The sequence below is a fragment of the Podarcis cretensis genome (assembly GCF_951804945.1).
Source record: "Podarcis cretensis genome assembly, chromosome: 3".
Classification (NCBI taxonomy): Eukaryota; Metazoa; Chordata; class Lepidosauria; order Squamata; family Lacertidae; genus Podarcis; species Podarcis cretensis.
The window spans coordinates 54,335,081-54,353,173 of NC_137172.1; the positions used below are offsets into that span (position 1 = coordinate 54,335,081).

Here is an 18,093-nt window from a genome sequence, read left to right on the forward strand (position 1 = left end):
TTCCCTATCCTCTGAACAGATGTACATAAGCAAAATGTACCCCCCCCCTTTTAAAAACAGCACTGTAAGTAAATGTAGGTTAGCTTACAGCTGTTCTGAGCTGTTCATCATCTCCCATTTATGAAGATGTGTCAGATGGTACGAGGCCAAACTCACAAAATGAATACTATTTTTAGCAGAACATCTCACAGTTGTGTAGTTTGTCAGATGTGCAATTTTACAGATTTAGGCTGTGTTCTTTGGTTTGCTTACCCTGAAGTAATCCCAGTGAAATAAATAGGATTATTTTGGAGAATGGCTTTTCAGGATTCCTCTGTGAGATAGCAATGGAAAAGGCAGGGACATTAAGTCTTATGATTTTGAAACACCCCATCTGTGTGGAATGTGGCTGCTATTTTGAGAAATTCACTGAGCATTTGGTTCCTGTGTTGTATGAAACTGATTTAGACATTCATAAATAGAGCAGATGAAGTCTTCTTGAGACTATACTGCTTTGGAATACATGTGGAAATACATCTTTGTAGTGGCATTCTACTTGTTGTTAAAGATGCACCTCTTTACCAAAGGCATCCCCTTGATCACATGTTTCCTGTTTTAATTGTTGTGCTGTGATTTTTTATTGTATATTTTAGTAATGAACATTATATTTTAATGTTTTCATGCAATTGTTGTATTGTGTATTTTAATTATGGTGTATTTTTTAATTATCCTGTCCTTAGCACTGTGCAATTCGTTTTCATGTTTTGTAAGCTGCTTAGAAGCTATCTGGGCATTAAGCAGTATATAAATAATATTTTATATTATGCTTCTAATTGTTAAAATCATAGGTTAAACTCTCATGGTTATGGGAAACTTCCTTAATATTCAGAGAGCTAAGAGGTAATTTCTTTAGTGCAAGTATGAGAAAACTGTAGTGTTCAGATGTTGTTATGGTCTGGAATGCTGGGAGCACCATTTGGCAGGGCACACACTAGCTAATCTTGCTTTAATGGCAGTAAATTTGCACAGATAGTGTCTGGCCTGGTCCAAAGGCGGGGAGGGGGGCACTGGGTGTTTAGGTGAAAGCTGCCTTCAGGTATCACTGAGTAATGATAAAGAATGAAGTTGGGCTATATAAACAATTACCATGATCATGTAAATTGCTATGGGAGAAATAAAATTTTAACTTTCGCTATTGCTACACCGGCCTTTCTTCTCTATCAAGTATGAGAGAATGAATCCTCTGTTGAATGTTTATCATATATCCAATTTGGTGGTGATAAATCTGATTTTGAGGTTAACAAATGTGATTTTGGGGTTATATGTGTGAACATAGCGTCCTTGATTTTCTGGAGTTTGGGTGTATTTGTTCATTTGCAGATTTATTTCCAGTGATGTGTCTCATCTTGAAAAATGCTTACTAACCTCCTGTGGATGTTAACAGATAAAATTGTTTTGGAAGAGTATAGAGATCCTCCAAAATTGAAAACGATTTTATGGTGCTTATATGGAAAGCTTTTGAAGCTAGGAGAAGATTGCTAAAACCAATAAAAAATACGTTAATGGGAAACTCTTGGGCATTTTATAATAAATATAGCCCTCTTGGGCGAAGGATGAGCAGCAGCACATTTATTTATTCCACAGCAACAGACTCTATATGTCTATTTCTGCCTCACTGAATGTAATCCTTGAGAGTCAACCATATAGACATATCCCTCTTTTTTATTATTATTTGGTTAAGATATTTGATAGAGGGGGAGAAAAATCCAATCGTCACCTACAAATAACCCCAGGGATTTTCACAGGTTCAATACATTTTTTTCTCCTTTACGAATATCTGCAGGCTTTAGCTACTTCTGAAGCATTTCAGAATAGTGATGTCAACTTGCTGATTTTTAATGTGACATTCTCTTTAACCTCAGATTGCTTGGTCTTTCTCACCCACCCCACCCCTTCACCGAAACTGAAGGTAATGGACTAACAGGCGAGCAACCTAACTCAAGGTTTTCATAAGCAGGCAGTAAAAGATGTAGCTTTGCAATCCTCTATTGTGTCTGCAGGTAATTCCATATGCTAAAAAGCTTCTTGCATTCCTAGCCACTGGACTGTCTCTCAATACATTAATAACACCTGTCACGAGATTTTGAGATATACTCAAACAATTTATTTCCCAGTGGGGCTCTTATCTAAACAAGATCAGTCTTCATATCTTTCTCCGTTTAGCCAGGATTCTGTAGCAGCAGCGTATTATCCATGGCTTGCTGTTCCTCAGCTGAGGGCCAGGGCTGGGGGAGGAAAGATGTACAGAATTATAATACCTCCCACCACAGCTTCTTTTTAATTGATTTCCCATCAAGTCCATACTGATAGTATAAAGGGATGGGGAGGAAACACGGGTACTGAGTTTTACCTCTCCCCTTTTCTTTGTCAAGGTACAACAATCGTTTTAGTAGTAGGGGTAATGGACAGTCAGGGGTCTCAGGTTCTGTGTCAGATTCCCCTGAAAATGATACAAATTTGCTTTCAAAAAAACTAAAACAGAGGTAGTGTGTGTATTTCATAGGAAGCTTCTTTATGCCACCCTTGCATCATCTAGCTCAGTATTGTCTTTTTTTTTTTATAAATATTTATTAAGATTTTTTTAAAATACAAAATGCAAAAATAATAAACAGTATAACATGAATCATAACACATTTTCCAGAACTTCTTTGGACTCCCTCACGTCTCCCACTCCCACTTACATCGTTGTAAATTTTTCCCAGCAATTTATCATCTTGTTTATATTCTTAAATTTTGTTCAATTAGTTTGATCTATTCTCCACAAATTTTATATTTCCCTCAATCTCACTTATCGTCAATTTCAAATCTAATTCAATGGTAGGCAATTATTTATGATCTAGCATCCTTCTTAGCCTTCAACCAAATTACAATACTTTTGTAGATAAATCTTGAATTTCTTCCAGTCTTCTTCAACCCTCTCTTCTCCCAGGTCTCGGATTCTGCCAGTCATCTCGGCCAGTTGCATATAGTCCATCAGTTGCATCTGCCACTCTTCCAGTGTGGGTAGATCTTGAGTTTTCCAGCTCTTGGCAATGAGTATCCTTGCTGCCGTTGTTGCATACATAAAAAATGTTCGGTCCTTCTTTAACACCTTCTGGCCGACAATGCCCAGAAGGAAGGCCTCTGGTTTCTTAGTGAAGGTATACTTAAATACCTTTTTCAACTCATTATATATCATTTCCCAAAAGGCCTTCACTCTAGGGCAAGTCCACCAGAGATGAAAGAATGTTCCTTCATGTTCTTTACATTTCCAACATTTATTATCAGACAAATGGTATATTTTGGCAAGTTTAACTGGGGTCATGTACCATCTATATATCATTTTCATTACATTTTCCTTCAGAGCATTACATGCAGTGAAGTTCAGCCCAGTGGTCCACAACCTTTCCCAGTCCTCAAACATGATATTATGCCCAATATCCTGAGCCCACTTTATCATAACCGATTTAACCATTTCGTCTTGTGTATTCCATTTCAGCAGCAAGTTATACATTCTTGATAATACCTTAGTCTTAGGCTCTAACAGTTCTGTTTCCAACTTCGATTTCTCCACCTGGAACCCTAGCTTTTTGTCATTTTTAAAAACTTCTTTAATCTGAGCGTAGTGTAACCAGTCTCGCACTTTATCCTTCATTTTCTCCAAACTCTGCAATTTCCAATTGTCTCCATCTTTTTCTAATATTTCCCAATATTTTGGCCATTTGGCTTCCATATTGGGTCTTTTTCGGGCCTTAGCTTCCAGAGGTGAAAGCCACCTCGGAGTTTTATTTTCCAGTAAGTCTTTGTATTTTGTCCAGACATTAAAAACTGCTTTCCTGACAATATGGTTCTTGAAGACCTTATTGATCTTAACCTTATCGTACCATAGATATGCATGCCAACCAAAAGCATTGTTAAACCCTTCCAAATCCAATACGTCAGTGTCTTCAAGAAGTAGCCAGTCTTTTAGCCAGCAAAAGGCTGCGGCTTCATAATACAACTTTAAGTCCGGCAGGGCAAAGCCCCCTCTTTCTTTCGCATCAGTTAGTATCTTAAACTTAATTCTGGGCTTTTTGCCCTGCCAGACAAATCTAGATATATCTCTCTGCCACTTCCGGAAACACTCTGTCTTGTCCACAATCTGCAATGTTTGAAACAAAAACAACATCTTTGGCAATACATTCATCTTAACAGCAGCAATTCGGCCTAACAGAGAAAGCTTCAATTTTGTCCAACTATCCAAATCTCTCTTAATTTCAGACCAACATTTTTCGTAATTATCCTTAAATAGACTCAGATTTTTTGCTGTTATGTTTACCCCTAGGTACTTTACTTTTTTAACCACAGTTAGTTCCGTTTCTCTCTGAAACTGTTCCGACTCTACATCTGTCAGATTTTTCCCCAACACCTTAGTTTTCTGTTTATTTAGTTTAAATCCTGCCACCCGACCAAAATCTTGGATCAGTTGTAATACTCTTTTTGTACTAGATTCTGGCTCCTGCAGGGTCAAAACTAGGTCATCTGCAAAAGCTTTAAGTTTATATTGTTTCTCTCCAACCTGAATCCCTTCCACCAACCGGTCCCCTCTAATCATATTCAAGAGCACCTCCAGAATTGATATAAATAACAAAGGGGAAATCGGGCAGCCTTGTCGTGTTCCTTTTTCAATTTTAAACTCTTCAGTAACCACATTGTTTACTATCAATTTAGCCTTTTGTTCTGAATATATTGCATCAATCCCATTCTCAAAACCCCTACCCACTCCCATTTCTTTTAAATTTCCCTTCATAAATTTCCAAGAGATATTATCAAAGGCCTTCTCCGCATCTATAAAGATTAACACTGCTTTTGTATTTATATCAGTTTGCAAAAGTTCCAAAATGTCAATAATGTTCCTTGTATTAGCAAACATGTGTCTACCTGGGAGAAAGCCTGCCTGGTCTTTATGAATTACTTCATTTAAAACTTTTTTAAATCTACTTGCCAAAACATCTGCAAAAATTTTGTAATCCACATTTAAAAGGGAGATGGGACGGTAGTTCTTAAGTTGCGTCTTTTCAGCTTCCGATTTTGGTATCAATGTGATGAAAGCTTCCTTCCACGATTCCGGCGCCCTCCTCCCCTCCATAATTTCATTGCTGACCTCCATCAGTGGTTGAATCAAATGGTCTTTTAATGTCTTATAATACTTGGAGGTTAGCCCGTCTGGCCCTGGAGATTTGCCCGGTTTCATGTTTTGAATGGCTTGTTCAATTTCTTGACATGTTATTTTACTGTTCAGGAGAGATCTATTTTCTTGTGACAGCCTTTTAAGTCCATTTTTCTCCAAAAATTGTTTTATCTCGTCCTCATTCTGCGGCCCTTGAGTATATAATTTTTTGAAGTATTTCTGGAAACACTTTCTAATCTCCGTGGGGTTCTGAATGTTTCTTCCTTCAATTTCCAAATTTGTAACTGTATTCAATTTTTGTCTCTTCTTCAACTGCCAAGCTAGCAGTTTCCCACATTTGTTTGCCGATTCAAAAGTTTTTTGTTTCATTAATTTAATCTTCCACTCTATTTCCTGATTTATCAGTTTAGAATACTGTGCTTGATAGAGTTTGATTTCTCTCAAGGTCGGCAGGGACTTCGGGTTTGATCTTAACTTCTTCTCCAATTCTTTTATTTTTTCCAAAATCTTATTTTTTCTGTCATTTTGTATCCTCTTCCTTGCCGCATTCTGTTGTATCAAGAACCCCCTCATCACAGCTTTACTTGCATCCCAAATAATTCTTTTTTCCACCGCAGTGTTCATATTTATCTCAAAGTAATCCTTCAACGCTTTCTGGGCCTTCTTAGTAATCTCCTGATCTCTAAACAGATTGTCATTCATCTTCCATCTAAAGGAACCAGTTGGTAATAGTATCATATCCATTTTCAGTGCGTTGTGGTCGGAGCAGGTTTTTGGGCAGATTTCCACCTTTCTGACCTTCGGTGCCAGACCTCTAGTTATCCATATTTGGTTGATTCTTGTCCAGGTCAGCTGAGCTTCAGAGAAGAATGTTCCTTCTTTTCCCAAGGGATTCTTCGTTCTCCAAATGTCAATCCAGTCCATATTGTCAGTCAGTTCAAAAAAAGTCTTTGGTAGTCTGCCATCTTTAGTGACATTCTGGCTTTGTGACTTATCCATGTTTGTTGATACGACCCCGTTCATGTCTCCCATCATGATGATGTTGTCATAATCCAGATGTTCCAGCATAGTCTCATGCAACTTCTTGAAAAATTCCGACTTCCCTTCATTTGGTGCATAAATTCCTAATATCAGAATCTTTTCTCCTTGATGTTGTATTTCGATTGCCAAAATTCTTCCATATTCATCTTTAAATAAGAATTTAGGTGACAGGCTCTCTTTTGCATATATCACCACGCCTCTCTTCTTTACTTTGTCTGAAGATATAAATTCCTGACCAAGTCTTTTATTTATTAGTACTTTCCGGTGGAGCCTAGTCACATGTGTTTCTTGTAAGCAAATAATGTCCAATTGTTCCTTTTTCAATATATGAAAAATTTTCCTTCTTTTTTCCGGAATGTTACAGCCATTTATATTCCAGCTCAAAAGTTGCAGAGACATCCTGGATAAGTCTGGTTATTTTTCTAGGGGTAGTACCTTATTCGCTAGGTCTTCAGAATCCGAGGGTGCCGGCACCTCTGGTACTACAGGCCCCGAGGGTAGTTCCAATCCTTTTTGAAGGTCCTCTCCGTACGCAGTCAGAAATTTGTCTCTATCTTCCAGTGATCTGATTTTAATCTTCTTCCCTCTAAAAGTAAAAGATAATCCTTGAGGAAAGTCCCACCTGAAGATAATTGTGTTGCTCCTTAACAATCTTGTTAGTTCCAGATAATCAGATCTAAGGTCCAAAAGTTGTTTAGGAATATCCTTAAAAATTTCGATTCTTTTGTCCAGAATGTCCAGTGACTTTCCGTAATGTAAACCCAAAATCTTGTCCCTTTCCTCCTTTGATCTCAGTATTATTAAACAATCTCTGGGCTTCTCTCTCTTTATAAGTCTTCCAAGTCTGAAGGCTGATGTAATTTTGAAGTCTTTTTCCTCTAGGTTCCAAAACTTGGAAAATTCTTTAGTCAAGAACTCAGCTAAGTTGCCTTCTTCCACCTCTGGTATCGACCTTATCCTTAAATTAGTCTGTCTATTCTGTAGTTCTATCATAGAAAGATAGGTCTGATGTTCACCTACTTGTTTGCTGAGTGGTCTTACCTCTTTCTCTAAATTTCCCAGTCTTTGGCTGGTATCTTCAGCCAATTTCCGATTTTCACCTGCAGTCTCCTTCAGTTCTCCAATTGCTTGCACATTTTGTGCAACTTGTCCAGTTAGTCTATTTAAACAGTATTGTCAGCACTGACTGGCAACATCTCTCCAGCATCTGTTTCTGATAAGGTCTTTCCCTGCCTTTCCTGGAGATTCTTGGGGCGGCGGTTTGAACCTGGACCTTTTGCATGCAGAGAATGTGTTTCATCTCTGAACTACAGCCCCTCCCTTCCTGTTTTAATCATTTGCTCACCTGCTTAAAAGAACTATCCCTTGCTACTGAGGAATTGTTTCTGCAGGGAGTTAGAATGCTACTAAAACAACCCAATAGATGTTTTGTTGGCTAGGTAAGAAGCACTGTACTATCCATCCTCTCCTGTGCAAAACTCTGCATGTTGGGCTGGTGAGATGGGAACCTTGAGTGCGTTCAACCAACAGCTGCAGTGTATATACCTCTATGTCAGGCAGTTCTTCCAGTTGCGTTCCTAGCTGAGGACTGCAAATGCCTCAACATATTACCTGTGAGAAGAAGGCTCTCTTCATTCCATTTCCTAAGTAGATTAAGCAAATGTGAACTGTTTCTTTCGCAAAAGCCTTGTTAACACAAGCAAATGTAATATTGAGTACAGGAGGTGGTGGTGATTTTGGTGGAAGGCCCTGTCCGCAGCCTACCCTTCATTCACAGGCTTTCTTCTTCTTTTTTCTTTGCACATAATTGTCTGTTGTCATAGAAAACCACAAGATGGGATGAAGGCCCTGTGTCAAAACTAGGCTATACATGTATACCTGCTCCACTTTCAGTCAACTTTAGGTAGAAAGAAGAAGTGAGGCTGCAATCCTAACCTCACTTACCTGGGACTGAAGTAAGCCCCACTGAATTCAATAGGACCTACTTCTGAGTAGACATGATTTCAGCCTAAGTGTGTTTGAGGGCATAGCTGGAAGCATTTGAACTGTTGGCAGAGTTATAACGGGCCCCCGCCTGTGATTGATTAAAACCCACAAGTATGATAGTGGCTGTTCTTATGCAGTCCTCAACCTGTGTGCTTGGAAGTCAGCCCCACTGAGTTTAATGGCATCTGCACCCAGTAAGTGAATGCAGCAGGATTGCAGCCTCGGTTCTTCAGGGACTACATTAACTACAGTTTCTGAGATCTGCAGAGTATTCTGTCTGCTGCCTGCCTCTCTTTTTATATAAATCAGAACAGCAAGTGGTCAACTAATAAGGATTAGTAGTGGGGAGGTTTTATTTAATTCAGTTTGTAAGCTGCTTTATTCTGCGAAAATCCCTTAAAACACTGAGATTATATTTTTAATGGTACCAACACACTACCTTGAAATCTACAGTGTATGAGGCTTTTTAAGGATATTTTGAAAGAAGATTATGCACGGAATATTTTGCTTCACTGAAGACAAAAGGACATATGCTGAAATAAGGGGGACTTGCAAGTTAAGTGTAATTCGGATATTACCCCATATGGTGACTTCCACATTATACCTGGGTGTTTTAATTTATTGAGTGGCTGATAAGTTTATTCTTGAAAGGAAGTGAAAGACTTGAGCAGGTCATCCCTAATGACAATGATTGCTACTTTCCATTATATGGCAGGACACATGCCATTGTGCCATTGTGTAGCTTCCTCTTGGATGCACTGCCACTTAGAATCATAGACTCATAGAGCTGGAAGGGGCTCCAAGGGTCATCTAGTCCAGCCCCTTGCAATTCAGGAATCTCAGCTGAAGCATCCAAGACAGATGGCCATCCAACCTCTGCTTAAAAATCTCCAAGGAAAGAGAGTCCACAACCTCCTGAGGGAGACAGTTCCACTGTCGAACAGCTCTTACTGTCAGAAAGATTTTCCTTATGTTATTGGATTCTCCTCTCTTTTGACTATAGCCATTGGTTTGAGTCCTACCCTCCAGAGCAGGAGAAAACAAGCACACACAGTGATGAAACACATACATTAGCTTTGCATGAAGAGACCAGCCATACCTTTGAAACCTGCATGAAATACCAGGGTGGGGTGGGGGGCAGAGAGCAGATGCAGCTTTTCCCAAGTCACATTCGAGGTACTAATGGCCTTGGGAGGGAAAAAAGATGGCAATGCTTCACATGAAGAGCTGCTTTTCAGCTTGTCACTGCTGTTGTTGTAGGTTTTAGTTGTGGTCTGCATGCCATTGGTGGCCATACATGCCTCTGTGCATCTTGGATGACTGGCTGGGGACAGTGGAACCTAATGGGTAGAAGCTGCAAATGCCACTATCTGTGACTAGGTGTCCTTTGGGACTAAGCTGAGAGAGGATGTCCTGGTTGGTTGGTTGGTTGGTTGGTTGGTTGACAGACTGCCCTATATATATATCCCTTCACCCAAAGATCCTAGGGCAGTTCACAAGAGATAAATACAAAATGAGAATACAAATTACACAATGAAACAGAAACAGAAACAAGAACAAAACAATAACCCCGCTCTCACAAACACGTTTTAAAAATCATAGAATGTAAATCAGCCAAATGCCTGGTTGAGGAGAAACTGTTTATCCTGACCCCTTAAGATAAGTAATGTGTTTTTCATTTGTGATTCTATGGCCAGGCCCCCAAATTGCTTGCTGGAGTAATATCTCTGGTGCCTATATTTGGAGATGCAATTATTATGGGACATGGTATTCACATTAAGACCATATACTGACAGATCCAAAGCATGGCATTACATTGCAACTCTGTCTGCAGCTGCTGTTTGTTTTGCTTTCACAGGCCTTTATTTTCATCCTGAAATGAATAATGGATCATGAATGTTTGACCAGCAAGGCAATCAGTGGCATGCAGTGCTTGGTGTCCATCAATAAAAGTAGCTGTGTTTCTTATTGCCTTTCCTAGTGAAGGGTGGGAGCACACTTACATTATGGGGTTTGTGGCAAAGAAGACTCTTATCCTGTGTCCTGTTAATGGCAGAAACTGCTGCAAGCTGTTTGGTCAGTGAAGGTTCTGAAGCTAGGTCACCATATTGTAAGGGTGGAAGAAGAGACAATGTGTTGCCATGGATGTGAACTTGCACTGTTGTACCAGTGCAGGGATTATGTCAATGTAGGCCAACACCATAGCTTTAAAGTAGATGGCTTCCTGCAAAGAATCCTGGGAATTGTAGTTTCCCCCTAACAGAGCTACAATTTCCAGCAGCCTTAATACATTATTGTTCCCCCAGGGAGGAAAGCCATGCTTTAGATGTATGGTTGGAATGAGACTGTTGTGTTCCACTTGTGCAGCTGTTCATTCATCCTAAGGCTAATGATTGTGGGGGATGGGGGGGTAGCATCTTGGCAGCATGTCCCCCCCCCCAATTAAGATGTGCTCATTATCATTATAATGAATCTCTAGAAAGAGCTTTCAATGGTCTTAATTCCATATACCGTATTGGCCTGAATATAAGCCTCACTTTCCCCCCAAATTCTGACTGTGAAAAGTTAAAATGCGGCTTAAATCCGCAACCTTACAAAAATTGGCTTTTACGATATCACTGCTGAAACAGACATATGGTAAAACAGAACGGGTGTGAGTGCCTGCAGAATTTTAAGGGAGCAGCTTATGCTTGGGTATTGTCTTTTTTTCTTGTTCCCCCTTGAATTTTAAAGGTGTGGCTTATATTCGGGGCAATACAGTAATTCTGCTCAGGTTGAATTATGCAGCGCAAAACTGTTTTTGGAATTATGGCATAATATCACCAATGACTCTGTGGTTTATGTCCCCTCTCCAATCCTCAGAAACATGTAGGATGTTATTGATGGAGACTGAATTACATATTGGCGTTCTTTCTCCCCCCACTACCCTCCAGTCCCTGCTATTAAATTATTCACCCCTCTCCTCTCTGTGCAGTCTGTCTTAATTTAATTACAGTCCTAAAAATTGGTGTCATCACGTCTCGCGATAATCCTGTACAGCCATTGGTAAGCCTCATCCTCAGTGCTAGCATGCTGATGTAGCAGATCTGAGAGGTCTTGGGATGTAAGTCCTCTCTAGGCAGATGTTGTGTCTTTGTATAAAGCATAGAAGACTGCTAGCATGAAGCAAAGCTATATAGGAATAGCATGACATAATAAAGACAAACTGCTTTATCCTTTCTCCCCTTTCCTTTTAGGAGCCCCGTGTTGGTATTCCAGTGCATACATCGCCATGTCATTTGCCTGGACTGTTTTCATTTATACTGTGTCACTATGCTGAACAATCGCCAGTTTATCCATGATCCTGACCTTGGCTACTCCCTCCCATGTGTGGGTAAGTTCATCCAATATTTTTCCCCTCTCATATTACTTGGCTTAAATAGTAGGCAGGAATTACTAGCTCAAATAACAAATATCTGTCACTCATTTTTTAAAAAAATAATAATCATGGAATAATGATTTGTCTTAGCGTTTGCTTCTTTTGATGGACTGCCTATTGGTTTCAGAAAAACTCCTCTAGTCCTGTTCTGCCTTTGCAGTGCTATATCTTGGTTCTAAAGGGCATTTCTTTTATAAGCATATGCATACATATTTTTTCACATTAGTATTTCATCATCATCAAGTGTTAAATGATGATAGCTATAAACTGCAGGGGGAAAAATAGAAAAGAAAAGCTGAATGACCTCCACATGTCTTCTTTAGAGTCAAATAAGTTGTTAACTTCATTGGCCTATCTTCAACAGCTAATAGGAAAAGTATGTAACAGGAATTTCAAATAACCTTCCTGGCTGGTGAAGTTATCTCTGTTAATTACCACTGTGTTGAGTGCATGGCAGATCACCCGCAGCATTTGTTAGGTTGAGTATCCTTTCTGCTTGACTAGGGAGAGAAATGTGGATTAGAGGCATAAAAAATGGTTGATTGTTGAACAACGAAAATTGCAAAACAGTTAATTTTCTTTCTTGCTCTTAGGTGTGAAATTTGCTGGCAGTACCATGCCATATCCATGTTTATGTGACACATTGAGCATGGCAATCCAAATAATTTATTTAATGCTGGATGAGCCACTTCTGGCAATGGATTTCCATCCTGTTTCTTAGAAGTATTGGATCCAGGAGAGGTGTAATGTTTTCTGTTTATTTTCATTATCTCCACTCATGTTAGTAATGGCCATGGTTGAATTTCAAGCAGGCTCATTCTAACATTTATCAGAAGAGTTCCCACCTTAGGCATCAGCTTCCATGAAATACATGTACAGTTCATCAAATTCCAATTATTTAGTGGTTATCCTATTTTAACCACTGCAGCAGAGGAGAAGTCATTGGGATTTTCTTCCCCATGCTTCAAGCTGACACTACTATTAAAATGGTTTGGGACTCACTGGGAAATTACTTCATGACATTAAAGAGTCAATGCATTGCACTGTTAATTGAAATTTTTGTTGTCATCATTGTTGCTATTCATATTTTAGTTCTGGTCCTTTTGCTCTGTTTAGTTGGCTACTACTTTGGGACAAAATATTTCTTGATAAAGATATCAGTATTCATTTATTGGATTTACTGACATACTCCAGCAATCTATGGATTTTTTATTTTATTTTTTGCTTTACGTTTTTTATTCTCAGCTTGTTAAGTAGTAATTTAGCCTCAGCTATGTCTCAGCCCATGCATATCATCTGCTGTGGGTTTAACTACATGTGACACTGAGTTCCAGGACACTTTCCATCATTTAAAAAGGAATAAAGGAAAACAGTCTGTGATTGAAAGTCTAGGAACTACCGGTGAAGCAACTGCTTACCCCACATTTCCTCCTGCAGTTTGTTTGCTAGAAATACTGCCCTACCCCTGTTTTGCCCACCTTCAGAATAAAATATGTGGGGACCTCATATTTTTTCTCTTCAGGCACAAAACTAGACAGCTGTGGGGATATTTTGTGTGGACAAGCAACAGAAGGGGAAAGAGTTAAGCCCACTCTGCCACTCTTCTGTTCCTGGCTGAATTTTTCAATTGCTGCTTTCCTTTAAAAAAAAAGGTGTCGTTGACACAATAGATTGATGCTTAGCAAAGTAGCTGAGACTAATTTATCTTTTTGCTTCCACATGGCTTCTTTTGTGGGAAATATAAACCAATATCTTTCTAAAGAGCATATGTCAAAATGCACCATTGTTAACATTACTCAGCTGCGGGGTGAAGCTGAAGACAGACCCAACAGAACTGATTGTTCCATAGTGAAGACTTTTCATTTCCATTACTTCTGAGCAGTTGAATATAGGATTGTAGTGTGTCAATAAAAACCCCCTCTAAAATTAGTTTGTTATTCATACTTGTTGTTGTTTGTATACCACCCTATACCCGCAGGTCTCAGGGTATACTTGTGATATTACTCCTTAGAAACACTGACACCATGGTTGTTGTTGAAATTTATATACCACCCTTCATTCAAGGGTCACAGGGCAGTTTACAGTACAAAAATACAACAGTTTTGTATTCTGGACATTACTTTATAGATCTGTTTGAATTAAAAATAGGGTTACTTCAGCTCCAGTCAAGCCACTGATAAGTCTTACTGGTGTCACTGAGGTTGGTCCCAGAAATGCTAAAAAATAATATTCCTCCGTTCTCTTCAGTGCATATGGGTGCAAATACAGGAGGCAAAGTATCAGCTTTGTTTAAATTGCTTAAATGTTAAAATTAACACTGTTCATTCTGGTGTTGTTATTTTGGGGAAATTATATAACATCATTATCATAGCCAGCGGTTTCCATTAACATTTGACTCTCTGTTTTTGATGCTATCAAGGGAATGATCAGATCTTGCTGGAGATACACAGTCATGGGGAAAAGAAAGTGCACCCTCTTTGAATTCTGTGGTTTTACATATAGCAATCATTTGTTCCTTAGTAAGTCTTAAAATTAGGTAAATACAACCTCAGATGAACAACAACATATGACATATTATACCATGTCATGATTTATTTAACAGAAATAAAGCCAAGATGGAGAAATCATGTCTGAAAAAACTAAGTATACCCCTACTGCTTCCATAGGAATTAATAGGCTAAGTAGCAGACAGGGGCTGCTAATCAAATGTCCTTGCTTAATTGATCATCAGCAAGTGTGCCCAGCTCTATTAAAGCCAAAGTTTCCGTAATTTGCTGGTCTGGAGCGTTCAGGTGTGTTTTAACACAATGCCAAGGAGGAAAGACCACACAATGCTCTTAGGGAAGCAAGTGCTGCTGCCCATGAAACTAGGAAGGGTTCTAGGCCACCTCCAACCAATTTTAAGTCTATCATTCTACAGTGAGAAAGATTATTCAGAAGTGGGAAACATTCAAGGCAGTTGCCAATCTTCTCAGGAGTGGATGTCCCAACAAATTCACCCCAAGGTCAGACAGTGCAATGCTTGGAGAAATGGGGGGGGGGAGTTACATCTCAGGCTCTACAGGCCTCAGTTAGCATGTTAAATGTTAAAGTTCATGACAGTGCAATGAAAAGCCTCGTCTCTCTAAAAAGAACATGGCAGCACAGCTTTGGTTTGCAAAGTTGCATCTGAACAAACCACAAGGCTTCTGGAACAACGTCCTTTGGACAGAATGAGACCAAAGTGGAGATGTTTGGCCATAATGCACAACACTACATTTAGCAAAAACCAAACACAGCATATCAGCACAAGCACCTCATACCAACTGTCAGGCACAGTGGTGGAGGGGTGATGATTTGGGCGCGTTTTGCAGCCACGGGACCTGAGAATCTTGCAGTCATTGAGCTGACCATGAACTCCTCTCTATACCAAACTATTCTATAGTCAAATGTGTGGCCATCTGCCCAACAGCTGAAGCTTGGCCAAAATTGGGTCATGCAACAGGACAAGGATTCCAAGCACACCAATAGAATGACTGAAAAAACAGAATCAAGGTGTTGCAATGGCCCAATCAAAATCCAGATCTCAGACCAACTGAAATGCTGTGCATCTCTCTCTTAAGAGAGCTGTGCATAAACAAATGCCAGCAAACCTCAATGAACTGAAGCAACGTTATAAAGAAGAATGGGCCAAAATTCCTCCACAACAATGTCAAAGTGCGAGTAGATAAATAGGTACTGCTCCGGAAGGAAGGTAAATGGCATTTCTGAGCGCTGCTCTGCTTTGCCAGAAGTGGCTTAGTCATGCTGGCCACATGACCCGGAAGCTGTTCGCTGGCTCCCTTGGCTAGTAAGGCGAGATGAGCACCGCAACCCCAGAGTTGTCTGCGACTGGATCTAACGGTCAGGGGTCTCTTTACTACTGCTAAAAGTGGATCTACAAGCTATTGAATCATAGGGTGTCCTTAGTTTTTCACACATGACTTCAATTTTGACTTTATTTCTGTTAAATAAATCATGACACAGTGTAATCATGACACAATTTGTTATTGTTAATCTGAGGTTTTATTTACCTAATTTTAAGACCTGGTAAGGAACAGATGATTGTTATTATGTCTTCGTATGTAAAACCATGGAATTCAAGGAGGGTGAACTTGCTTTTTCCCATGACTGTATATATATCTGGATAAATCTAGAGGTCAAAAACTCTTCAGGAAAAGAACAGGATTTAATTCATTGGATCGCTGTAACTGAGAACAGAGATGTGTTTCATAGATGCATAGTAATTTGAGCATGAAATATGTAGTGAAAAATGTATTTTGTACAAATAGCATTTTTCAAATCAATTTTGTAACTTGTGTAAATGGCAGGGTCATTACACATAGGGTGCTTCCAGACATGGGTGATTTAGTAGCACACAGTCATTTCGATTCTGCTTTAAGATGGAAATGGAATAGCAACTCTTTTTTCAGACTTCTAGAATCTGTCACCAAGTGGACAGACCTTTTTCCCCTGCTCCAAATGTGAGGGGAGTGCAGTAATTTTCATTGGGACAACTATGTTTATTTATTTCATAAAGTTTATACACCACTTGGTTGTAAAAAATACTACTCAAAGCAGTTTCCCCCATTATGTGTGGAGAAAATGTAGAATACTCCCCCTTGCTGCGTTTCCAAGCATGATCCTGTTACCCATTAGCTTCAGTTTAGGAAGGAAAAAGAAAATGGATATAAAGATAATGATGATATTTGGAAGAGGAAGGATTAAAGTGATTAAGCTGATTCTTAGAAAGGAAAGACATCATAGAGAACATTTATTTATTCTTTTTATGAAGCAATGATTGGACAAACAACCTGTTGAGCAGCTGTGTGATGTATGTGTTTTAGAAAGAAAGCTGAACAGAGGGGAAATGTTGCATAGCTGTCAAGTGTCCCTTATTTGAAAGGACAGTCCCTTATTCCAGCGCCATGTCCTGCTGCTGTCCCTTATTAATGGATGTCCCTTAAATGTCCCTTAAATGATGTCCCTTAAATTTCAAAGGAAGCAGCTCCTCTCCCTGCTGGCCAGGGAGGAGGGATGCTCCAACTGTGTTGCTTGGCTGTGTTGCTCACCCAATAAGAAGTCTAACAACGACTGGGGGGTAGAGCTTGCATGCCTTGTGTGTGGCTAGTTAATGCAAGCTGAGGGTTTTTTTGAATGCTGGATGCCATTTTGTTGCACGTGCTGCTGCAAACTTTGCAGTGCAAAGCCAGGCCGGGGAGCCATCTTAAGTTGAGGCTGCATAGGCCTTGTGGTACATGTGATTCAGATTCTAGTCAGTTGAACCTCTGGTTACAAAGTTGGTTGGACAGTGTTCTCGAAGCTACCAGCATGAGTTTGACCAGACTGCAGGAGGACAGGAAGACTGGAGTGCCTGGAACAGGTGAGGCTGCAGGTCCCTTATTTTGGCTGCTGGTCCATTATTTTCAAGGCTGCTGGTCCCTTATTTTCAAATCTGTAAGTTGACAGCTATGAAATGTTGTGATCACTGTGTCATGTAGATGCCCTATTAAAAGTGAGTGGGCAGGGGGAACATGACTGTTCCACAGTAGATGTCTCCTTTGGAAGCAACCATAGATTAGAGGCCAGAGAACAAATACTTCTCATGTTATTTCAGATTAATATGTGAATACCAGTTTCCCAATCTACTTTCCTTCACTATGTGCACATTACTCTGCCCCTTCTCACTGTTAGCCTCCCTCGCTCCGGCTTTCATTCTTTTCTGGGCCTTTTGGCTGCCATTGGCTGAACATCCTCTGCCTGCTCCACTATTTGTGATATTAGGACAGCTGAAGCAATAATTGGCAGAGGCTTCAGTATCACCATCCCTTACAATGAATGTAATGTAATGTGACGTGTGTGTGTGTGTGTGTGTGTGTGTGTGTGCACGCGTGTGCTGTGCTCCATAACTGGCATACCTGAATGTGGAGATCTAAGTTACAATCTGATAGATTGCCTAGAAAAATACTACCTGGTGTAGGGTTGTTTTCTATAGATAGTCCAGCAAGTATTGTTTAGAATTTATGAGGACATAAGATGCTGCTTTATACTTATTATCCTTCTAGCTTACTATTGTCTACTCTGACTGGCAGAGGCTTTCCATGGTATCAAGCAGAGAGGGGTGTTTCCCATCACCTGCTCTCTGACTCTGTTGATGTGTGATACCAGGACTGAACCCACAATCTTCCATGTGTAAAGCATGTACTGAGTGATGAGCCCTACCCACTCCTTCGGAGAGTTAAAATTCATTAGACAATATCCAATCATGTCAATTCAGAATTCAATTCAGATTTCAGGGCTTCTACTTGCTGGAACACCAATATTTTACAATAGCTGGTCTGATTATTTAAAACAGAGCTATGATTTAAACCCATTCTGTGTGTAGATACTGAGACTTTGCACCTAGGAGCAAAACCCACTACAAAATAGTTTTCTCGTCTTA

General features: G+C 39.7%; 1 protein-coding gene across 3 annotated transcripts in view; it reads left to right on the forward strand.

Annotated features, from left to right (window-relative positions):
* PRKN (parkin RBR E3 ubiquitin protein ligase) overlaps positions 1-18,093 on the forward strand; it is a 638,032-nt gene that overhangs the window by 391,710 nt on the left and 228,229 nt on the right. For all 3 annotated transcript variants that reach the window (XM_079971894.1, XM_079971892.1, XM_079971893.1), the window contains one exon: positions 11,452-11,588. In XM_079971894.1, coding sequence (XP_079828020.1) covers positions 11,452-11,588 — 137 coding nt within the window. The remainder of the gene's footprint in view (positions 1-11,451; positions 11,589-18,093) is intronic.